The sequence below is a fragment of the Anolis sagrei genome, chromosome 5 (genome assembly GCF_037176765.1).
Source record: "Anolis sagrei isolate rAnoSag1 chromosome 5, rAnoSag1.mat, whole genome shotgun sequence".
NCBI lineage: Eukaryota > Metazoa > Chordata > Lepidosauria > Squamata > Dactyloidae > Anolis > Anolis sagrei.
Genome location: NC_090025.1, coordinates 125,999,403 through 126,024,319, shown reverse-complemented (window position 1 = coordinate 126,024,319; position 24,917 = coordinate 125,999,403). Strand labels below are relative to the sequence as shown.

At 39.2% G+C, this 24,917-nt stretch overlaps 1 protein-coding gene across 5 annotated transcripts in view; it reads right to left on the bottom strand.

Moving 5' to 3' along the window:
* The window catches only part of GRM8 (glutamate metabotropic receptor 8), a 618,543-nt gene that overhangs the window by 124,835 nt on the left and 468,791 nt on the right, over window positions 1-24,917 (bottom strand). For all 5 annotated transcript variants that reach the window (XR_010910030.1, XM_060777764.2, XM_060777767.2 and 2 more), the window contains exon 8: window positions 2,731-2,867. Coding sequence is in view for 4 of the 5 variants with exons in the window: in XM_060777764.2 (XP_060633747.1) it covers window positions 2,731-2,867 (137 nt within the window). In the remaining variant the exon portion in view is untranslated. The remainder of the gene's footprint in view (window positions 1-2,730; window positions 2,868-24,917) is intronic.

The window sequence follows — 24,917 nt, the reverse complement described above, 5'->3', positions numbered from 1 at the left end:
ATTGCATAATCTTACTCAATATGGACCAATAACAGTTTCTCAACCTACCATCTAATCACATTGTGGGTTTTGGCCCCTTTTTCCTCTTCTGGATGGGGCCTGCCGAGTGCCATCAGATGATGCTGGCTTGGCCCCATCCCATTCCTCCTGAAGTGGAGAGGAAGTGTTGTATGATGCTTCCTCTGCCACAATGGAGAAGAAAAGGTATTTTGGGTAGCTCTAACTGAGACACTCACAAGATGACTGTACATTGTCCCATTGCCACCATGTAACAGGCGAAGGAGGGAGGGTACGTGGGCTGCCACGACGTGTCCATTTCACCAGCAACGTCTGCTGAAATGGCACGGCCCCAGAGAACATGTGAACTCATCCATAGAGAGATAAAGTCTCCGCCTCAGAGAGAGAAAGAGAGAGAGAGAGAATTTTAAAAGTAGGGATATGTGCTCTGAATATGTTTGTTGGGTAGTTGTTTTAAAATAAGAACTTGAACTGGTTTTAATTCATTTTTAGTCATATATTAAATGTTTCAAAGTGTATTTATCAGTTGAATATTGCCTTGGGAGGCTTGGTGGGTTGAAAGACAATAAAAATGGCTTGAATAATGCTATAAAATTTAAAAAATCTGTGCAGGGTTTGGATGGGAAACTACTAGTTCTTACTCTGCCTTCTGAAGAACACAGGATGGTGGAGGAATAAATTCTAAGTGAAAGACTACCTCTTCTTCTTTTCCCCTAAGAAAATAGTTGGGTGGACTTTTGCCAGGAAGCAATAAGAAAGTGTGTAGCAGATATGGAAGGATGCTTTATCACTGCAGTGGTTGGAAACAAAAAGCTGTTATATGCATTACTGTTGGTAACACACTGATAATTACTGTAAAGTAGCCTCAGAGGAATAATTATTTGTAAATACTTACACTGTTCTTTTTTTCTTATTGTTTATCATTTGCCTGTTACGCTGCAAACCAAAGCAGTGTGAAGCCTGTTTGGGCTGTCAAGAATTACTTAAATCTGAATCCAATAGCTAATTCCAAGAAAAGTAGCTCCATTAAGCCAGTGCCTTACCATTCAGCATTTAGTTGAATTGGTTCGCTAAAACTGGGCCTGGAAATTGGTTTTAGGCTAAGGCAACTATGGATGGAAATGTATTATTTTAGATTCAGGATTATTACTCAAATCAGCCAGCTCCTTATTGCAAGAAAAAATACATATTTGATGTGCCTGCTTGTCGCAACTCAGGATAGATTCACCTTGCTCAAGCCATCACCACACTCCAAGGCTGTAGGTTTTGTAGTTTATTGAGAAAAAGCAAAATCAAAACAGAGAAATAAAGTTGCAAAAGTTCAATAGGCAAAACAGAGACTTAAATGCAAAGGCGAAGTTCCAAAGATCCAAAGGCAAATAACATGAAGCATAGTCTGTTAGCATTGGTTAAACAATAGTCCATGGCAGCAAGACAAAGTCTCCAAAAATCAGGATCAAAACCAAAGTCCCAAAGAGCCAAAAGTTTTCCCCCAAAAGCCAAGGTATTTCCACAGAAGTTAACAAGGGGAACTGACATTGCACTGACAAAGAATGCCCTTCGACCAGATCATTAAATATGCTTTCCCAGCATGAAAGCATTACGTTGACCTTTAGCTTCACGGTTGTTGGCAAGGCGTGCGCTTCTGCGAACTCTTAATTGCAAATGGTCCTGTCTAATCAAGTCTCCACTATCTTCAAGGCCGGATAACTCATTATCCTGGCCCTGCTGGGCCTGGTCACCCTGGGAACCAAGAGGCCCTGAGCTCTCAGAAGGAGCCTCCACCTGCAGTAGTGAAGTTTCACTATCTTTATCTAAAGCCACATTCCTTTCTCTGGGGAACAGAAATACCATCTCTTTTTCAGAATCAACAATATCTGCCTCAATAACCGGAACATGCTCAGAAATCTGTAACCCATAATCCTCCTCGTCCTGAGGAAACTCAGGCCAGAAAGCTCAGGCTCTGACTGAGCCACAACACTGCTATACATTTATGAGAAATAAATCATGCTTATATTTTAAAAATGTGTATGGCTAAGAATTGTCCAACTTCGAAAATAAGCACAAACATATATTAGTCCAGGGAATAAATCTTTAAAAACATATAAATTAGGCAAACACATAAAGAAATGTGTTCATTATGCATAATATGTACTATGTTGCTGTTGCATGCCTTCATGTAATTTTGAACTTATTACTTATGATAATACTGGGGTTTATGTAAAGGTTCTGTACAAAATTTTAAACTGATGAGGACTTTGAGAGTGGCCCATGAGCTGGGATTCTCTGCACCCTGACTTAAGGAGTACATCCCTTAATTTAATATTTACATGTCTTTATAATCTGATATTCATATTTTCTATATCAAATACATTTTGGATTTTATACCTCAATCAAAGCTCCATTAATAGTGCAAATCTTTGTACCATTTCTTCTTCTGTAAGAGAAAACTTCACACATGTTCTGTCTTCTACTAGGAATAACACACTGCAATAAACAATGCCTACAGTTTGAAGTCCATTGCCTTGGTCATTTTTTCATATGCATCTGCACTACAAAATTCTATATTAATTTAGTAATGATATATCACAATGATATATAATGTAAAAGTACAATTTAAAGACATTCTTCATGACATTTGTGATTCTCCTAACTTAGGAGAACCAAAATGAGACAATAATGCAATTAAAACTCAGAGCTACACAAACTTACATTCAGATGAAGCTGGTTTGTCCAATGGCCAATTATTTTATATTCTGCACTTCGATTGGTTAGTTGATATTGAAAGATATCATAACGTCCAGGGGCATCTCCATTTTCATTGAAAACAACCGGTGTTCCAGCACTACCTATTAAATATCAATACAAGATGTTTTAATAACATCAATTTCTGTTAATCAAAATAGGGTTAGAAAAAGACATCTGAGAGAATGCTGCCAAACAATCCAAAATGACCACAGTACAGTATTGTTAGATGATCACCATAATATTTTTACAATGTAGATCTCATTATTCTTGATTACAAATATAGTACAGTTCCTCTATCCATGGGGGATATGTTCCAGGACTTACAATGGAAAGCGAAAACCAGATAACTGAAAACCATGTTAAAAGGAATGACTTATGCTAAAGGTTAACATGGAGTTTTTTTGGGTTTTTTTTTTTGAGAAAATTAGAGAAAAATAGAAAATTGCTAGCAAGAATATATTTTGTCTAATGTGGATACCAGTCCCATGGATATAGGGTTGTAATTTACTTGTGGTTTAAGCAAAACATATTTCTGTGGTTAGCAACACATAGGTATAATGCCACCTCACAAGTCACATTACATCACATGTAAAATTGCACCATTGCCTCAGTGATGCTGCCAGAACAGAAAAATAACATTTTCCACAAACTCTGAAAAATACTCCTGCTTTTAGAAAAAAAAAAACATGTTCAACCATGTGCATTGCATTCCACCAAGCCGTTATGAATCTGCTGGACTGCTAACCTTAAATATGTTCCTATCAGATAAGGGACAAGGAGCAAGGATTAATGATCGGGGACAGCCATGGTTGGAAAATGCTTCTTTTTGTTGCTCAGGCTGACTGGAAGATTCTTTTTAGGGAGACACTTCATCTAATTTTCTTCACTTGCTGCCAAACCAAAGCACATCCTTTACAGGTACAATCTAAGATATCTTCAGTCAAGAGTTAAAAAGACATTGTTTAAGGTTTTGAAGAACTCTGCAGGTCAAAGTAGATAATAGTAACATAGAAAATAGTAAATTGTCTGGATCGTACAGGTAGAGATCAGAAGGAAAGAAGAAGAGGCAGTATCTGTTTAACTTAATCCTGTGCCACGCTGCCACCCCCTTTTCATTGTTTGTCATGCCTTGTTTAGATTATAAGACTGTGGGTGGGCAACTGTCAAAATAATAATGTGTAAGTTTCTCTGAGAGCCTTTGTGTCATACCCCCCCTCCCAAGAATTCATCATGTGAGGTTGAAGCAGACCTACCTAAGGAGAGGCAGGTAAGAAATAAAATTATTATTATTATTATTATTATTATTATTATTATTATTATTATTATTAAGCCCAGTCTTCTCCAGTATAGTTTAAGGTTCAGCCAAGTTCTTCTCCAGAACAACAAGATTGTCAGCAACAGAAGGAGGTGGAAGTAAGACCACCAAGCCCATGGGAAAGACAAAGCATCAGAAACAGACTCCCTTGTAGATGCAGCAAAAAGGACTTTGCACTCACAGTCGTGAGATGTGTATAGTAGGCCTGTCAGTTTTAGTTCGTTAATTCGTTATTTCGTTATAAAATCGTTATTTTTGCATATCCGACGCGATTTCAAAACATATTTTCAAACCCGGAAGGGTTTAAAAATATCGAAACAGCAGCCCCATTTTTTTTACGAGCTGAAGCTCCGCTCGTTAATGGGATGGAGGCTGCTGTGCTGCTGGTGCCCGGCTGCTGCGCCCTCCTCCTCCTCCTCCTCCCAGCTGTGTTGCAGGAAGTGCCAGGACTCGGGAGGAGGAGGAGGAGGAAGAGGGCGCAGCAGCCGGAGCCGATCGGATGGCGCGCGCGCTCCTGCGCCCTCTTCCTCCTCCTCCTCCTCCCGGCACTTCCTGCAACACAGCTGGGAGAAGGAGGAGGAGGAAGAGGGCGCAGGAGCGCGCGCGCCATCCGATCGGCTCCGGCTGCTGCGCCCTCTTCCTCCTCCTCCTCCTCCCAAGTCCCGGCACTTCCTGCAACACAGCTGGGAGGAGGAGGAGGAGGAGGGCGCAGCAGCCGGAGCCGATCGGATGGCGCGCGCGCTCCTGCGCCCTCTTCCTCCTCCTCCTTCTCCCAGCTGTGTTGCAGGAAGTGCCGGGAGGAGGAGGAGGAGGAAGAGGGCGCAGGAGCGCGCGCGCCATCCGATCGGCGAGGAGGAGGAGGAGGAGAAGCGGGCGAGAGACGAGAGAAAGGCCGAGCGCGGGGCCACAGGCCCTACAAGCTGAAGAAGGAGAAGGTGAGGAGGGGCCCCTCTCCCCAGCAGGGAAGGGCTTGGCGCAAATGGGAGGGGAAGCAAGGCTGGCCGGGCCTCGCAGGGAGAGAGCCAGGAAGGCAGGCCTCTTCTCTGGGCCTTGGATGGGCCACTGCAGCAGAAGCAATTTGCCTTTCCCATGGCAAGAAACAGGATTTGCAGCCAGGCCAGCCCAGTCCCTCCCCAGCACACAAACATATGTCTATTTGCCCTACATCTCTATCTTTTAGGCCTGTTTGATCAAGAAAAAATTTGTTTCTAAAATGTTTTGTAAATATTTACGAAATTTCGTAAATAACAAAACATTTTTTTGGAAAGTTTTGTAAATATTTTAAATATCGAAACAAAAAAACACCCCAATTAAGAATCGATTTTAGAAACAAATTTTTTCTTGATCAAACAGGCCTAGTGTATAGTACAGGGGTCCTCAAACTTTTTAAACAAAGGGTCAGATAACAGTCCCTCAAAACTGTTGGAGGGCTGGATTATAATTTGAAAAAAAAAACATGAATGAATTCTTATGCACACTGCACATGTATTATTTGTAGTGCAAAAGACACTTAAAAACAATGCAATAATTAAAATGAAGAACAATTTTAACAAATATAAACTTATTAGCATTTCAGTGGGAAGTGTGGGCCTGCTTTTGCCTGATGAGATAGGATTGTTGTTGTTGTTGTTGTTGTTGTTGTTGTTGTTGTGTGCTTTCAAGTCATTTCAGACTTAGGTTGACATTGAGCGAGGGCCAGGTAAATGACCTTGGAGGGCCACATCCAGCCCCCGGGCCTTAGTTTGAGGACCCCTGGTATAGTATATGGTCTAGTACAGTGGCATTGCCAGAACTGACTGCCCTTAAAAGCAGCAAATAAGTGGTTGCTATTCACTGGAAACAATAAGTGGTTGTTATTCACTGGAAACAAGTTCCAATCCACCCCTTGATGACTTGACAACTTGATCCTGATATTGTACATCTTGGATTTATGATGTTCTAATGTTTACTGACTCTTCTGCTTGGACTTTGCTTTGATTTATAACTTCTTGATTTGGACTATTTGTTATAGGATACTCTTTGTACTTCAACTTCTGAACTAAATCCTACTTAGAGTTAAGAGTGGAACACTTTGTGACTGAAGAATGGAGTATAAATACACTAAATAAATAAACCCATTCAGGTATTTCAATTGAGTTTCTATTCTATTCTATTTATTTTTAGAATTAATATCCTGCCTCTTTCCCAAAAGGGGATTCATGGTGGCTTCATGTATGTACAAAGGGCTCATGATGTTGGTAGGGACATGGGAGAAAAAACTAGAAGAAAGCAGTGACCCCACTCCTTCCACCCATATTTTCTTGATTAATGTATGATTGGGGTGCCACCTGTAACTACAATGAGAGGCATCTCATAACATGCAATAGTAGTACAGGGTGCTGGATTTTGAGTTGGGAGACCCACACCACAAGCCAAAAAACATACTTCAAACCTACTGTGAGCAATACACATGATGTACAGCTGGTTCTACAGCAGAAACACTGCTCCCAGCCATTAATCTAGCACAAGAATTACTGCAGGTTACTCCAGAACTTCCAGAAAACTCTGGGGTGACTTCAGGGGTGTTAGGCATGTGTATATCTGAATCTAGGGTAATCCCAGTGTCTACACATCAGAAAGACCCACTGTTTTCTCACGGTCCAGAAGAAGCTCCTTGCCAGAGCCTTGCTGGAAATGTCGCTTCTGCTGATCACATGTCTGAGTACCTTGTTGTCACCTCATTAGAAGTGATAGCACCAGCAAGGCTCTCCTGGGGAACTGCTTCTGGATAGTGAAACAGCAATGACTGTGGTTCTCAGGGGGATAGAAAATTAGCACTAACACATTGTCAGCTCAATTGGCTACATGAAGCACAAAACAGCTTCAGTACAGTTCCACACCAGTACATATGTTCTTCCTGTATACAATTCATTGGATGATCTTGGAAATCTTACTCTTCTCAAACATGCTATACTGGCTTTGTTCCTGCCTTCAAATGCTGATGTTTGATGTTTTCTCTTATATCTGTTATAACAGGCTGTTTTTTAAAAAAATTAATTTTAGTTGTTAAGTTATAACTCATGTTAATATGTTGGGTTGATTAAATTTTGTTAACATGGATGTATTGTTGTTGTATTTGAGCATTGAATGTTTGCCTTTTATGTTTGGAATCCACCCTGAGTCCCTTCGGGGAAACAGAGTGGAATATAAATATATTATTATTATTATTATTAGTATTATTATTATTAGTAGTATTATTATTATTATTTTCCCTTGGAGGACAAAGTCAAGACAGTACATGAAATGTACAACTATCACAAATCAAACTGTAGATTGCATAAACAGATACAAAATCATCATTTAAAAAATACACTTTTGAATGCATACAAATTTGCAAGTGTGTTTCCAATATATTATAAAGTGAATGGAACAAAAGGAATTAACTAGTGTTGAGAATTTAGAAACAGATATTGGCTGACAACGATGGACAGATATTGATTTGTTCACAAAGGTGCTTAACATAAGTGCATTGGTCAGCATCCTGTTACCCTTTTTTAAAAAGATAGAAAAAAAATCCATGCCAGAACCAATCAGAAGTCTATCAGGAGATCCTGACACTGCATTTTAATTAATATACTGCTGGCTTTCTTTGGACGTTGGATTGAGGTATGTTGAAGTGTGACATGCTATACAAAGTTTCCAATAGCAAATAAACCACAAAATGTACATTCCAAAAATTCACCCTGTAAATGGCAAACATATATATAGTTCAGTTTTCCCAGAATCCCAAGAAAGCATGTATCCAACAGGGAAGATTATCCATTCTTCCTTTGATTTTTCCCTTACTTCCTCAACATCTTTAATATCTTTCTGTACTGAAGAGATAAGGCAGGAGAAGGGCTGCTTCATAAGCACATGGCTTGCATACAAAAAGCCTAGGTTTCTTTCCTTGATGTTTTCTGGCATAGAAAAGACATTTATCCCAGACTTTAGAGAATGTCTGAAAGTTAGTGCAGACAATACTGAGCTAAACAGTTCAATAGTCTGACTTGATACAAGCAATATCCCATATTGGTTCATGATAGAAATATAGAACAGGAAGCATGATTGGTGAGGAGAAGTTTTCCAGAGGCAGAAAAAAGAGATACTTCGTGTCTCTTCTAAAGTGAGGCAAAGGTCAAAATAGTTATGGTGCATGAAATTGATTGACTCAAGTTATTCATGACTAGTGAGAGTATGACTAAGTCTGGATCTAGTCCAATAAATATAAGTCAAGGCTTAGCAAAAACCAAGGTGAATCATTAAATATTTTCAAAAAAGCAACTATGCCGGGATATTTTAATTTGAAAAACTTAAAGAGCAAGCAGTAAGAAAAAAAATATAGTTGTGCAGCAATGCAACACAAGGAAGCCCATCACACCAGCATTCTGCATGAAGTAAAGTTGGCAAGTTTGCTCCTTTAGGGTGAATGAATTTCATTCTCACTATAAAGATTGCTGCACAAAACTGCTGACTCGATATTTCTTGAAGTATCCCTTGAGGCTGCACAACATCCGCTGAGTCACTCCCCGCCATCAAATTTTATCTACCTATTTCTGTACTAACTCTGCATATGAACTCCTATGAGATCTTTTGCAATTGAAGAAAATAACTCTCCTGTGTTATTTCATGATCTCTTTGAAAAAAATCAAAAATTCAACTGCTTTGCAGTGATTATGATTGTATTTGCCAAATCTACTTGTGATAATATACTCAAATATTTTAACTCATTACTTTGTTACTTTTACACGTTATATGTGTCGGCATGTTTTAAAAAGTTAACATGCATTAAGATTCCAGCAACTTAGTAATTCTTTATCAAACAGAAAATATTCCATTGGACCACACAAGAGTTAGAGATGAAAATGACAATGCTTAAATAAAGCCATGCTAAGAGTCTACTGGGGTTTATAAACTCCAGATCATTAACATCTTTTTGTATTATCATTTATAAGAGCCAGGGATATCTTTTTTACAATTGCTTTTTTTAATTAGCTGTAAGATGGAGCTACAAAAATGTCCAATGGAAATAAATGAAATTACTGTGGTGAGTAAGATAGAAAAAGGAAGAACAGTCACTAAATGTACAATACTCAGATGCCCAAAAGACAGGATTATATGAGATCTTTTTGCCTCTGTGATGCATTTAGTGGAGACAGCTATAATAGTTTCAAATGAAAAAGAGAAGCTGATAAAACTTTTAGGGCTCACTTTAAAGACAGACTGCCAAAGAATGAATAGTCAACAATTTAGTGGAACCAACACATTCTAATTTGAGATAGTTATGCTGGCAGATTAAAAAAAAAGTATTCTTTTCACAGAATCTGGTTCAGTGATAAATGAAGCAATTATCAATTCAAAGCCACTAATTGAAGAACATTTTCAAACAATGTGGAATCCAAAATAGGTAACGGTTGTCTTCTAGAAGCTGAAACATCTTCCATCAAATATCCATATGTAAACCTAATTGTTCTGTACATCACCTTGTTCCATGTATTAAGTTAGGGAATAATTCCTACCCATTTAGCTGGAAAAAGTAACAGAACATCTTTGATAATCTTTATCAAAGGATCTGCAATTGTAGATTCACCACCACCAGTCCTTTTCAAGGATAGGGAGAAGGGGGGCTGCAGTTCCGTCTGAAAACTCTACTGAAATCTATGAGGAGATTGCATGGTAGCATGGCCTCACCATGGTTGAGGTGCTGGCTGATGCTGTGGCTTTCACTGCATCAGTTAGAAAAGTAACTATATCCATCTGTTTTTAGTTACCTCAGAAAACAAAAAGATAGATTTAAAAAATGCAATTAGGACACTAACCAATAATTTGGAAGTGCTCATAGGGTCTGTAATTATTTTACTTTCCAAGCTCATCACACAACAAGGGATGTGACTCAGAAGGTCCTTGAATGCACTAACCGAAAACTCAGTTAAGAAATACAAAGTTATGGAAAGCACAAACTTGGCAACTGCACAGTTCTTGCTAATTACACCTAACTGTCACAGTCAGAAAGTGTTTGATGTGAAATATTATTTTCTACAAACTTTTCAGTGTAATTATACTGTTAGTTCAATTAAGGAAAGATACACTGCTCTAAGGGAGAGCCAACATGGTGCAGTGGTTTGGGTGTTGAACTACTTCTGGAGATCAATGTTGAATCCCTCCTAAGTCATGGAAAACTCTTGCCAAGAAAATGCCATGAGATGTTCACCTGAGAGTTAGCCTAGTGAGGCCCCTATATTTTGCCCTTGCTATCTACCATAGTTTGACTCCAGGACCCTAAGTCAATAACAAAAGCTGTGCTCTAGCTAGAATAGGCAAGGGAACAGATTCATTTTAATGTAAAAAAACTTAAGAAAGGTCTTTATTTTAAGAGATTTTTCTGGTCCACCTCTATCCCAATCATTTCACTTGTTGTAAAATTACCAAGGCAATGTGCTGTCTCTGTGTCATATGATAATACTGCAAGATATATAGGGCATTTAGAACAGGTGTGGGCAGTTTGTGTTTCTCCAAAAGCTGTATTGTTGAAGGCTTTAATGGCTGGAATTACAGGGTTGTTGTAGATTGTTTGGGCTTTTTCTTTTTTTGGCCGTGTCAGGAGTGACTTGAGAAACTGCAAGTTGCTTCTTGTGTGAGAGAATTGGCCATCTGCAAGGACATTGCCCAGGGGACACCTGAATGTTTTGTTGTTTTTACCATCCTTGTGGGAGGCTTCTCTCATGTCCCTGCATGAGGAAATGGAGCTGATAGAGGGAGCTCTCCCCAGATTCAAACCTGCAACCAGTCAGTCTTCAGTCCTGCCAGCACAGGGGTTTAACCCACTGTGCTACCGGGGGTTCCTGTTTTTCGGGCCGTATGGCCATGTTCTAGAAATCTTCTCCAAAAGCTGTTTGATACAGCTCCCATCTTGCCTCACTCATGGTTATTGTCTACAATTTAGACTAATGTTCTGTATGTTCATTTAAAAGTTAGTTTCTGAATATTTCTTATTCTGTACACAAGTACATAAAACTGCACCCCTAAGGCAATTTATAATTAACACATTGCATTTAATCTGAACCATAATAGTGTCAAATAGAAAAGGCAATACTTTTATAGGAATTAATGCAGAGAATCACTTTCACGAGCAGTAAATACATTAATGTTCATATGTTTGAGTTCAGCTAACAACTTAGCGATGGAGGATAACAAATTATTATTGTTATTTATCATGTTGATCCTTAATGGATCATTGTTTAATGCAACAAGCACCACTTACTGTGTGTCTGATGCGCAGATATTAATGCCCAAACTTGGAAGACAGTACTTAAGTTACCAATAAACTCTTTGACATATTAATTTATAGAGTTTCCAAAAAACATTCGTGGCTAAGGGTTTTCTGGAGAGAAGCTACTACATGTAAATCAATGGAAAACAGTACCCAGTTTTTAACTCAGCACATGAGATGAAATGAAATTGCTTTGTGGAATTAGTCCATCTGAAGTAATCTGAAGAAAATTAATCCACTTGGTGACAATATGTTTGAAGTAGTGTAACAATATCAAATGTGTTACAAAAAAGAAACATGTTGCAAACTTAAATTTGAAACTTAATTTTGTTTGTAAAAGTATATTTAAGCCCCACTAGCTAATTCTTCTAGGGAAAATCAGTTCTTAGAACTAAAGCCAGTACCTAAACTTCTACTAAATCTCCTGAATAAGGGCAATTCTTTTTTTTAAATGATCTGTGCCTTAACAGTTGGAGAATAGGTGGTGACCTTGCAGTTATCATGTTCCTGTGGGGTTTTTTTTCTTTTAATTTCATGATGCCAAATTTGGTGCCAACTTTCTCCTCAAGAAATATCTCTGTCAATAGTCTAGATAGTTTATCTGACCTTACATCATAAAATGTTGAAATAAGATAACCAATATTGCACAGATCTATCACAGGAAATTTCCTCTTTATCAGTGCAATAGATAGGGTTTTTGTGCAAAGAGTTATCACTGCTTAAGTGTTTCAAGTTGCTACTACAATTGCAGCTTAATAGTTTGCATATTCCACCTGTTTCATCAAACAGTTTCTGTGGCAGTTAGGATGCTCTCCACCTCTCTAATCTTAGCACATACCCTGTGGAAACCATAAAATAATATCTACCACTTCAAATATATACATATATTCCAATTACAATATCTAGCAGAACATCAGAGTTCCAGGAAATCCTGGTTGAGAAACCCTACCTTAGAAAGTTGGTGTTACCTGTAGGAATATTAAAATGGCATGCCAGCATCAGACTGCAGACAGAACCCTCTCTTGCCCCAGCATTCACAAAAGCCCTTCTTTATTTCTTGACTATTTTCCAAAATCTATGGACACCTACCTTTCCTGTGCCAGAAATTATATTTGCACTGTCACATCTAGTGCATGCCATCTAATGAAGTCTGGGTTTTCAATTGATTCTTCCAGATTCAACACAGTGCTGCACGTTCTACAACCCAGGAGAAATCATGCAGCAATGGTATTGCAAAATCCAGGCATGTGACAAATATACCTGTATCAGCAGAGTAGATCACAGCTGCTTCATAGCCCTCTATAACAGCATGGGAATCCATCTGCTTCTTCTTGCATACTCCAGAGAGTAAACACCTCCTGGCTGCTGTAATTTTTTCCCCTGCCATTCATTAATTATGAACATGATTAAATTGTTTTTGGTGCTTTTTTTTTGACAAAAATTCCCTCCACTATTTTGCAGAATATGTCATCCTTCTTCTCCTCTAAGTGATCATTCAAAGTTTTTGATTGACTTTGCCTGGTAGGTGTCCAACATAGCATCAATTACTTTGCTGTTGCTTCCTTTCCTAATTCCCTTTGGAGACAAGTCTTCGTGCAATTACTTCCAGGTCAGATTCATCATTTTCCAGCTTCTGAACATCAACTGTACCATCAATTATGATGCAGGCATCTCTTCTGCTTTAGCTTTCATCTTCACCAACGACGTCACCAGATGGGCCTTACATAGGCAGCAATGCATATGCCAGTTCCACAATAGTTTACCCACAGAGCCTGTTGGTTCCCATCCCATGACATAGATGAACTTCTGGTGAGGGTCTGTGGGTAAGCTATTACAGAACCGGCATACGCCGCCACATGGCAATACAGGAGGCTTCCCAGCTGGGTGGTGAACACTTCCCCCTGTGGGAAGGGGACTCAGGAAAATTGAGTGATGCAGGGTGTGGGGCAACGGGTTCCCCACACCCGCAGGTGGGTACTGCAGGATTTGTCATGATGTATGGCAATTCTGATGGCCCATCTGATGAGGTCACATTTTAGATAGCACAGCTTTCTTGTCTTTCAAGATAATTCTTCTAGAGTTGACAAGTTCCATGTCATTGAACTCATAGAATGAAAACAAATATAGGTCACCTGGACAACAGATTGGTAATTTGTTGTTAGTTGACTTCAAGTCAGCTCTGAGTTTTGACCACTCTATGAGCCGCCGCAAACTAGGCTCCTGCGGGAGCAAACCTTGCCAGCACGTCCCTGATGTCATGAGGCTGTGCCTCTCGCCCCGCCCCTTTCTCAGCCTCTTTCTCCGTGCCAGAGTGGTTTTTCCTTTGCTAGGGCAGCATTGCCAGCGTATTCTCTCAGTTGGCAGAATTCAACTGAGAGAGTATGCTAGCAATGCTGCCCTAGTAAAGGAAAAACCACTCTGGCACGGAGAAAGAGGCTGAGAAAGGGGCGGGGCGAGAGGCGGAGTCTCATGACGTCAGGGACGTGCTGGCAAGGTTTGCTCCCGCAGGAGGCTAGTTTGCGATGGGTCTATGAATGGGAGACTGTCCCAGTCATTAACATTCCCACTTAGATCTTGCAAAATAAAGCCTGTGGCTTCCTTCACTGAATCAACCAGTGAATGTGGCTCTTTTCCTTTCAAATTTACTGAGTATTAACATCTTTTTTAATGAGTTGTGTCATTTTGCAATATGCCCAAGTTTTGGTAGCATTAGTTTAGCCATTTTAGGTTCTAATGAGAGCTCAGGCATGATTTGCTCCCAGACCCATTTATTGGGCCTTTTGATAGTCACCCACAGAGCCAACCAACACCCATCTCACAATGTAGAGGAACATCCGGCAGGGATCTCTCTGTAAACTATATTCAGAATTATCCTTTGGTATCATTTTGCAAATGAATTAATATTCAGGGATAAGAAATCTTATGGTTTTCTACAGTCTCAAGCTGGCTGGATGGATAAATAGATCTTTAATTCAATGTCCAACATATACTTAAAATATGTAAACTATCAGTAGTTATTATTTCTTAATATTCAACTGCGACCAAGCTCTTGCACTTTTGTCCTTATGTTTCACCAATGGTTATTCCAGAAAAAGTAGTTTTCTGCACAGAAAATGTTATTTTTCTATACAAAACAACTCAATCAGACTTTGTATAGAATGAATACTAAACTATGAATAAAGTTTTTAAAATATTTTGAACACTGTCTCACAGACAAATTAAAGTTGCTAAATTACTCCTTGATTTCTTCAAGAAAAAAATGAATAAACACCCCTAGTTTAAACATGATCCCAAAATTATCTAATTTTCCTTACTGCTGAATAGCCAGAGCTAGTCAGAGACATGGCGCAAGCTCTCAAAATTTACATCCAGTTGTGAATAGTAGCTGAAATAACAATGGCAAATTAAATCTGCTCTAGGTTTAGGGGATTCGATTCAGCACTTTGGATGCTGAGAATCCAGAACAGATATACGCTTGTATCAGAATAAATGTAAAAAAAAATTCCAGGGGAATGTGAATTTGAACCACTTTTCAAAGCCAGCCTGAGGCTTGGAAAAATGATTGCTGGCTTGTCATTGTCAGTTTTTCCCATTCTCCAGAACATCAACCACCAGTCCAACAAAGGTCCTCCTTTTTTCATTCTCTTATTTGGCAAATGGTAATGACAGGAGCTAAACCTTGTAAACATGTTGAATAATCTTACTCCCCCACTCCCCCTCCTTTTATTTTTTAAAAGTATTCAGAAAACCCAGTCTCTTCTCCTGGCTCAGTTTGAATTACAATTCCAAATCCAATTTTGTCCCCAGAAGCTTCATTTAAGTCAATGGCTTTTGTTTTTCCTCTCCTTCACAAGGGATCTTTGAGCATTCATGGTTTAAGTTAAGTTCCCAAATAAATTTCAAGCACCAAACAAGCTAGGTCTGGAGCATAATTTAACTCTGCTTAGTGCTTAAAATCCCTGCTTCAACCTCTAATCTGTCAACAGAGATAACAGCTGTCACATAAGCAGGGGCTCATCCAAGATACTGCTCCTCACAGAGAGTGCCACTTTGCATAATAAAACACTACTGCTGCAACAATACAAACCATTGTGGACTTCAGATATTCAGAATGGGATATTACAATTCAGGTGCCAAACAAAATCAACCTGTGGTGAATATGCATTGTTGGAGCAGTGTGAAATAACCCAACCACTCATGAACCTCACCCCAAATTTCTAAATGGCAAATACTGCTCCTTAACCTTTATTGCTGTGCACAGCAAAAGAAGTATTTGCCATTTGTCTCCCTTTTGTAAAAGGAACGGCAGAAAAAAATCATTCAAAGGACACAACCAGTAGTCTAACAATATCATCATAATGGCTTATACGGGCACATTGACACTGTAGAATTAATGAGATTTGACAGCAATTTAACTGCCGTGGATCACTGCTATGTAATCCTTGGATTTGCAGTTTTATGAAGTACTTGCACTCCTTGGCAAAGAAGGCTGAAGCTCTTATAAAACTACAACTCCCATAAGTCCATAGTATTGAACCATGGCAGTTACTTGGGTGTCAAACTGAATAATTCTATAGTAAATATGTGCACTGCATTGTACTCAGTAAAAGGATGGGGAAAATCATGAAGTTTAGCAAAGCGTGTGTGTATGCCTCTATATACAGAGAGAGGAAGAAGAAGAGGGAGAGAGGAAGAGGGGTGCCCACAATTGTACATGTAAAGAAAAATAAATGTTTTGAAAGAAAATACGTATACATCTTCTCTGTTAACATTTTTAACAGTGTAAGGAAAGAGATAGCTCAGGGAAGATCAATATGCATGCAGGTCAAAATCAGCATCCATGACAAGCAACTTCTTTCAGATTTTTGTATTCAACTGAAAAACAAAATGTCAATCATATTTATTTTCCCAATGGCTTTTCCAAATGATAAGATCACACTCTTTCACAATTAAAGAGCAATAAATTGGCTTTGTTTATTTAGCTTGTTTCTCCCACAAATGAAAACAACTTCAAATGCATGTTTTGTTCATAATTCCATACATGTTCAGGGTCAGCAATACAGTTCATACACACAGAGAGAAAGATGCAGATATATACACTCACATGCAAACAAGACACATTTTCATCAATAGAAAAAGAGCATACAAAACATTATAAATTTTGAACAAGTTGCACGAAAGAACCCACAGAAATCTAGGATGGAGGCTTCCAAGCTTGATATTGGAAATTTAAGAACCTCAGTAAGATCAAAGTTGACAGATTTTTTACATCCCTGCTTATAATTACGTTGCATTACGTTGGCCATTCACCTGTTGCCTCATCTCCTCACACATGTGAGAGCTTGGAAGCATTATTTGAAGTGCTGCCATGAAATAACGAGGCCAGGCACAGAAATATGGATGAATAAAGGGCCATTTATTTTATCTGTAATCCAAACTCTGATGGGGAATCATCAAATGATTGAGAAGGAACAACTAAAAGTGATTCTCCTGATGAGGGCCAGATGTCATCCCCCATGAACATCTCCTTCACACCTGGGCAAACTGCCAGATCCTGAGAGCAGACCCAACTCACATGGGTTACTACTCTGGCATGATCATATAGTAAGGCCCTCCTGGGGGGGGGGGGGGGGAGCTCCCCTATGCCATACAATTTTAAAAGAGGGAGCCAATTCGTTGAAGCCCCAAGGCAGGAGTTCTTTTCCCAGACCTTCAAACTACACAACTTTAAGGGTCCTTTCCAGTGACCCCAGTTTGATATGAATACTGTTTGGGTTATGCATGATAGCTCTGGACTGCAGTTTGATAGCTATGATATGTGCAAAGTATTTATGAGTGTGGCACTTGTAAGTTGAATGGCTTGGGAATCTCCTAAGCCTGTAACAGACTCAAAAGATTCCTAAAGAGTCATATTCTGAGATCTGCTTATAGGAATTAGTCACTTTATTAATATATTTAATCAACTTGGTATATTTATAAGACCTGTTCAGAAATTCACTAAGTGCAGGTACTTCACATGAGGAAGGGAATTAAACACAATAATCTTCTCTATCATAGTTTTACTTATGGGAAATTGGTGTCTCTGAAGAGCAGAATCTGCTGTATATACCAAAACTCTCCATGTGATCCAGAACCCATCTTTTTCAGGGTTATGACTCACATAGAAAGCTGCTATGAATACAAAGAGGCTCTCCAGCTCCAAAAAGTTTGCTTTTCCAGGAAGACAGGGTCAATGGAGGTGATGGGACTAAATGTTCCCTTCCTTAAGTGTGCAAACACTTACCAGGTGCTGGAATAGGGTCACAATAGTTAGAACTTATTCCAGTGCATGCCACAGATGAGGTGTCTTCAAGCAGAGTGAGCCAAGATATCAACTGAGAATATAAAACTGCTTCTCCTTACTGTAGTGGTACTTGAAACCATCAATCTAGTCCTTCCAATATTTCACAGGTAAGAAAAAGATTAAATTCTAAAATTTCCATTTTTGCACCAAGGATCAGTGCCTGTGTCTCCATCCCATAGTATTGCATCATGTGCATCATTAAAGAGCAGCAGGCAGGACATTCTGAAAAGATCTGAAGCTACTCATTTTTTTCCTTTTCCTCCTTTCTGAAACCTCAAACTGTGGAAATATCTGAATAGTCTCACCATACATGTCACCAGTATGAAGCTAAGTTCAGTCACGGCAATGACATTACCCTTCCAACCTCCTTATCGGTATTAGTCAGTATGAGTAGACTTCAGCTCTCTAATTTGTTCTTCTTGGGTCCAGACTGAAACTTCCATCTTTAGATCCCAGCCTCAGTTGCTAGGGGAGAAAGCTGAATGTGATCAGCAAATATGTTGAACTTGATAAGGTCACACCTGACACAAATGCAGCAGTCTGTGACAGAGGGATAATTCTCCCCTGTCTGCTCACTGTTGTAGTTTATTGCTTTTTTGTGAGAGATTTTCAGAGATATCTTATGCAAGCATTCTTTATTCCAGTTTCTTTTAAAACTGTTCTTTCAGCCATTGCATTCTGCCAGCCTTTCTTCTTTTGCAACAGAAATTTTAAACTACCAAAGATTATCATTACTAGTACTAGAATTGATATCACTTCCAGAACTGGAGTAGATATGCAATGGGCTCTTGGTATCCACTGGGGTTTGATTCCAGAAACTCCAATGGAAACTAAAATCTATAGATGCTCAAGTCCAAATATATAAAATAATGAAATTAAATGGTATATAAAATGGTAAAATCAAGATGTGATTTTGGAATTTTTAGGAAAGGACTGGCTCTATGTAGGTTTATTTCAAGCATTGTATATATGGCATAGTTATCATAGATATATCCAAGGAACCTGAAACAAATGTAACCATACTATGATTATATGGACATATTAAGCACTGGGAGACTTCATTCAGTATTAAGGTAATATTGATGTCAATGTTGAATTAAGGACCTCACCACACTGATGTCTGATGCCAGATTCCAGATGGCAGAGGAGGATTCATCACACAGAGTGACAAATCTGATATGCCGTGGGGGGAAAGCATTGCCCTGAACCCCACATCACTTGCTGCGCTGCTTTCCCCATCATGTGGGGGAAAGTGTCACTGCCTGGCTTCCCCTTTTTTCTTAATGAGAACATGGGGAAGCCTCCTGTGTTCTCAGGGAAGCATTCTAGCATGCTACTAGGACACTTTCTCTGTGGAGCCCCACCCGAAGTAGCCTTGCATTGTCTGATGGCATTTGGTGGGCTCCTTCAAGAAAGTATAGTGGCAGCATCCTATCATGTTTCCAAACCTCAGTCTGATGAAGCTGTAGGTCTCTACACTTGACCAGGGTTTAAATACCCACTCAACCATGGAAACCCACTGCATTACTTTGGGGAAGTCACACTCTATCCATCTCAAGGCAATAGCAAACCATATTTGAACATACTTTTACACTACTTTTGATGTTATGGTTCTAAGGTTGTATTCGGATTCCTGGAGATTACATTTCAGATCCCCACTCAGCCATGAAAACCAACTAAGGACCTCATAAGACAAGCAGGGGGAAGTGGGGGGGAGGGGGGAGGAAAGCAGAGGGAAAGCAGAGTCCTCCTTTATTACCTACAATCTTTCCCTTTCTTCTGGGATGGCCTGCCATTCCATGTGGTTTCCCATCCTTTCCCCTGTCCTTTCTTGCTTCCTCTCACTTTCTTCAGTGAAAGTGTTATCTGAATCCTCCAAAATAATTTTGGGATCTGTTTCTGCACATTGCCAAAATAGAGCCCCATGGAGTCTCGTCAGAAGTTGCCCTGTGTCATGTGATGGCTCTGTGGGACTCAGTTTAGGCAACATGCAGAAATGAGGAGAAGATGCAGGAAAAACTGTTAAGGTCCTAGATCAGGCATGGGGAACCTTCGGCCCTCCAGGTGTGGTGGACTTCAACTCCCACAATTCCTTGAGGCCAAGGTAAGCCTTTGGGGCGAATGCCGAGCCTCAAGGAATTGTGGGAGTTGAAGTCCACCACACCTGGAGGGCCGAAGGTTCCTGACCCCTGTCCTAGATGATCTTGGGCAAATTACATTCTACCAGTCTTTGAGGAAGGCAATGCAAACCCATCTGAATAGATCTTTGCCAAGAGACCTCTACAATAGGGTTACCATAAGTCTGAAATCAATCTGAAGGCACATAGCAGCAAAGTATTCAACAGGCACACACCAGGCCCCAAACACTGTGAAACTCTTGCTTTCTGCACTCTCTTTCCATGTTAGTCACTGCTCTCCCTGTCTCTTGTATCATTTATTGTCAAGGGCAAACTCTTCAAGCAGAAAGACCTGTCACTTCTGTGCTTGGCAAACTCTTTGTTTCTTATGCTAAATAAGCATTAAATAGTAATAATCAGGGTTTAGGGATCTGCAAAACCCTTGTGGGTAATTTTTCAAGTCCAGCTGAAACCTTTCATTTTTCCCTCTACACTACTTGAATGTTTTGCCCAAGAAGAAACTTTCAGATTCTTGTTGAATTCTTGATGATGTGAAATCCACAGGGCAAGTCTACTAAAAGTATAATAGATGAAAGCACTCATTGTAATGAGATTTAAGACAATGACAACTGAAGTAATGCAAAGAATGCAGCAAAAGGAAACCATAATCAAATGCCTGGTTCACAATTATGCCTGTTGAATATACTTTATAGAAACAACCAAAATAGTATATACAAGTGCCCAATCCAAGTAGGTGGATATCACCCAGAAGATACCGGGAATGGATTAGAGCCATGAGGAGAATTTTGAGTTTGGGACAGTGTCCTTGTGATGAGAAAAAGTGGGATATAAATGAACATCATAAACATAATAATAATAATAATAATAATAATAATAATAATAATAATAATGCTCAGCTGCTGCAAGAAGATCATGCAGACCGATTACAAGCACATTGGAACATGTGCAATAAACAACATCTGCCTGTGACAAAGGACTGGTGGGTTCACATGCCTGAAAAATGTTACAGAAAATGTACACGTCAAACTACTCTGGAACTTCCGAATTCAGACTGACAGAGTTTTGGAGCACAATACTCCTGACCTCACAATCATGTTAAAATACAAAGTATGGATCATTGATGTTGCAATCCCAGGTGACAGAAGGATTGAAGAGAAACAACTGGAAAAGCTGACACAATATGGGGATTTAAAGATAAAACTGCAAAAACTCTGGCACAAGCCAGTAAAAGTGATTCCAGTGGTGATCAGCACACTGGATGCAGTGCCTAAAGACCTTGGCCTGCACTTAAACACAGTCAGCACTGACAAAATTACCATCTGTCTGCTGCAAAAGCCACCCTATAGTGATTTGCACACATTATTCACCTATATATCACACAGTCCTGGACACTTGGGAAGTGTCCGGTATGTAATGCAATATTACAGCCAGCACAGTAACCTTGTTTACTGTGTACTATTCTTGTTGTAATTCCAACAACAACAACAACAACAGAAACAGTGGTAAAAAGGCAAATTTCCTGTTATTGCAGATTTTTTATGGGATGCGGGTAATTCCATTCTCCAGTCAGGAATGGGAAAACACTGTCTCTTCATATGCTTTGGATTTCAGCTCTCATTATCTCCTACCATTGGCTATCATTTTGAGGTCCTGAAAATGTAGGGCATTTGTGGAAGTCATTGTGAGTTTTGGTTTTGCCCCTGTTTATAGGTCTTCCAAATAGTGTACAGACCTTCCTCTTTATTAGATTTTTGGGTGGAGCTTAAAACACTCTTCAGAGGCATGCCTCAGTTGGTTTGTTCTTTTTCCCCACAGAGCTCTTTGCTGGACTCCTCCTCTTCTCTGAAGTAGAGCCTCAGAGGCCTGAAAATTGTTTGGAATCTTAGGCATAGCAATTCAAAATAGGCATTCTTAGCACTTTCTCCTGCTGTTGCATTTAGCAGTATTTGATACTAACAGTCTAAAAGACAAAAAGAAGCTTTTGACCAGCCAAGCTTCATAGGAAAGAAGATTAAGGCAGTTTAACCATTGCTTTGCACCAGAGACAGGAAAGACCCCAGAAAGATTACTCTAACCAGCAAAGTCTTATTTTGTAATTTATTGTTTTAAATTATTCTATGATAGTCCCGGGTGGAGTTAACCCTTTATTAATCTTGTTTCAGTAAACTCATTTAGTTATCCTTTCACCTTGCCTCAAAGTGCCTGTCTGCTAAAGGTCTTAATCTTAACAGAAGGTATCAGATAGCCCCCAAGTAAAGCCAGACAATATAGTTTTCCCAAAGGCTCGGACGTGTCATCATAGTCATCTACCTCAAACAGTTGGTTTGCCATGGACATGAAGGACAGAAAAAATACCAATTTAAAGCATGTTTACTGCATTTAAATTTTGGGAGGTATTGTTGCTGTTCTTCCTTAGATTTTTAAGTGGCTTTAGGTATCATAGAATTTGACTGGAAATGCCTGAGAATGTACATTTTTACCTTGTTTTGCCTGCTAATTTTTAATTGACGTTTGCAAGAAGGCACAATGTGGTTCTGTCCATGCTGGGAACAGCTATAGTTATGAAACTTGGCCAGTGCTGACAGGAAAAAAATTAGTTCAATTCACTGATGAAAAATTTCTAAAAGCAGAAAACCACTCATTAAGAGCAAAAAAAGGTGAGGAAACTGGAATTCAAATGGTCTTTTTCCCCTGATCACTCTCCAAAATAGCTCTCTAGTGCTTGGAATTACATGTGAGTTGCACCAGAACAAAAAAGACAACGAGAGAAGCTGCTTTATTCTATACCTTTTAGGACTGCATGTGCCACAAAGTGTAAATATAGCCCAGTATTCATCCATCTCATTTTCTTCATGCTAATGAATCTTCAAAGAAGAGTCTGGAAATATTATAATTTTGGAAAGGGAACACCTACTCACCTCCCAAATCTCCAGCCACTCTGGTCAAGTTGATGGGAGACATTAGTGTTTGGAGGGAAAGGATGCTAGCTCCAAAAATACTATTTCCACACTGTTACGGTTATAACTCCCATGCAAAATTCTGCAAAAAGGATTGGGCATCATGTTTTTTTTATTTGATTTGTTTTGCTGTGTGTACTGTAGATCTAGTATGGTGAGATGTGTTGAATGTTGGACAATCACTCTAGGAGACCAGGGTTTCACTCTGAATATCACTTATTCCGGAAAGCATGTCCAGGTCAAACATAATTATTAGATTTTCCCATAAATATTTTAATATTGACTGAAGAGGAAATAGTTACAAGACTTCTCTGTATGTATTGTCAAAGGCTTTCATGGCCAGTATCACTGGGTTGTTGTAGGTTTTTTCAGGCTATATGGCCATGTTCAAGAGGCATTCTCTCCTACTCCATCTGGAAGCTAGAGGCATAGGAGAGAATGCCTCTAGAACATGGCCATATAGCCTGAAAAAACCTACAACCCACTTCTCTGTATGACTTCTAAATCATGGGATAGCTAGTTATTCATCTAAGAACAGGTCATTGATTGTGATTGAGTTCTCACTGAGCTACTGAAAATCTATCAATTGGCTTTGAGAGAAATTGGAATTGGGCCCCTGAGACCTCACCTCCAGAAAGTTTTGTGAATGCAGCATGCTTCCCTGCTTCAGTTCAAGACTGGCAATCACATCTTTCACAAAATATTGAAGCTTCAAGGCACTGTGGATGAAACTTCAGAAAGGATTTATTGATGGAGTTATGTTGCACAAGTATTAAAGAATGATCATCCCTTTAGGACATGTGGGATAGAGTTCCACTTAGTAGCTTATATTTCATCAACTGAAGTATACATCAAAGAAAGTTAATCCAAAACTGTGATAAAACCTTACTTCCTGGACAAAGATAAATCACATTGTTTATATTCTTCAGGTCAGCACCCACAAAGGTGTTCTCCCCTTATAAAAAAGGACTGTTATAACACACACACACACACACACACACACACACACACACACACACACACATATATATATATACCTTGTACTACTCCATCTGGAAGCTAGTTTTTAAAACTAATTTACTTAAGAAAATTTAAGTATAGCAAACATTTTCTAGATTTTCTAATACTACTATCAAATCATCCGCAGTAAAAGATTTTGTAATCAAACCTGCTGATGAAATTGTCATTGCTTTAATTCATACAGTCATTAAGATCTATTTTTGTCAGGATATGATCTGAAATCATGTGATTTTTAAATTGGTTCCCAGCTTTCAGCATGTAGTCTTGAAGGCACTTTGATAAGGATAAATAATTCTGGATCTGGTTAGTGACTGGAAGGGGATTAATGAATAAATGACTTGGATGATGGAATAGAGGACATGCTTATCAAATTTGCAGATATCAAATTGGGAGGGGTAGCTAATACCCCAAAGGACAGGATCCAAATTTAAAATCTTAACAGGTTGGAGAATTGACTAGAAATAACAAAATGAATTTCAACAGGGAGAATTGTAAGTACTACACTTAGGCAGAAAAATAAATGAATGCAGTGATATAGGATAAGTGATGTCTGGTGTGACAACAGTGCATATACATAAACTGTATCAACTAGAATATAATGTCTTCATCAAGGAAAGTAATAGTACTGCATTACCCCACTTTGATCAAACCTCAGGCAGTATACTGTGTCCAGTTCTGCATACAACAGTTCAAGAAGGATATCAGCTATTTGGAACATGCACAGAGGGTAGTGACAAAAATGGTTAAAGGTTTAGAAGCCCTATGAGGGAGCATAAGAGAAGGTTGAAAGGTGACATGATAGCCATTTTTAAATATTTCAAAAATGTCATGTTGAAGATCGAGCAGCCTTGTTTTGTGCTGTTCCAAAGATTAGAAAACAATTGATTCAAACTACAGGAAAAGAGATTCTACCTAAATTTGACAGTTGTTAAGCAATGAAATATGCTGTCCTGTAGTGTGGTGAAGTATCCTTTAGAGGTTTTTAAACAGGGAGTGGATGGCCATCTGTCAGGAGTATTTTGATTTTAAACAGAAGCAGGATGGTCATCTGTCAGGAATGCTTTGATTATATATGCCTGCATGGCTTGGA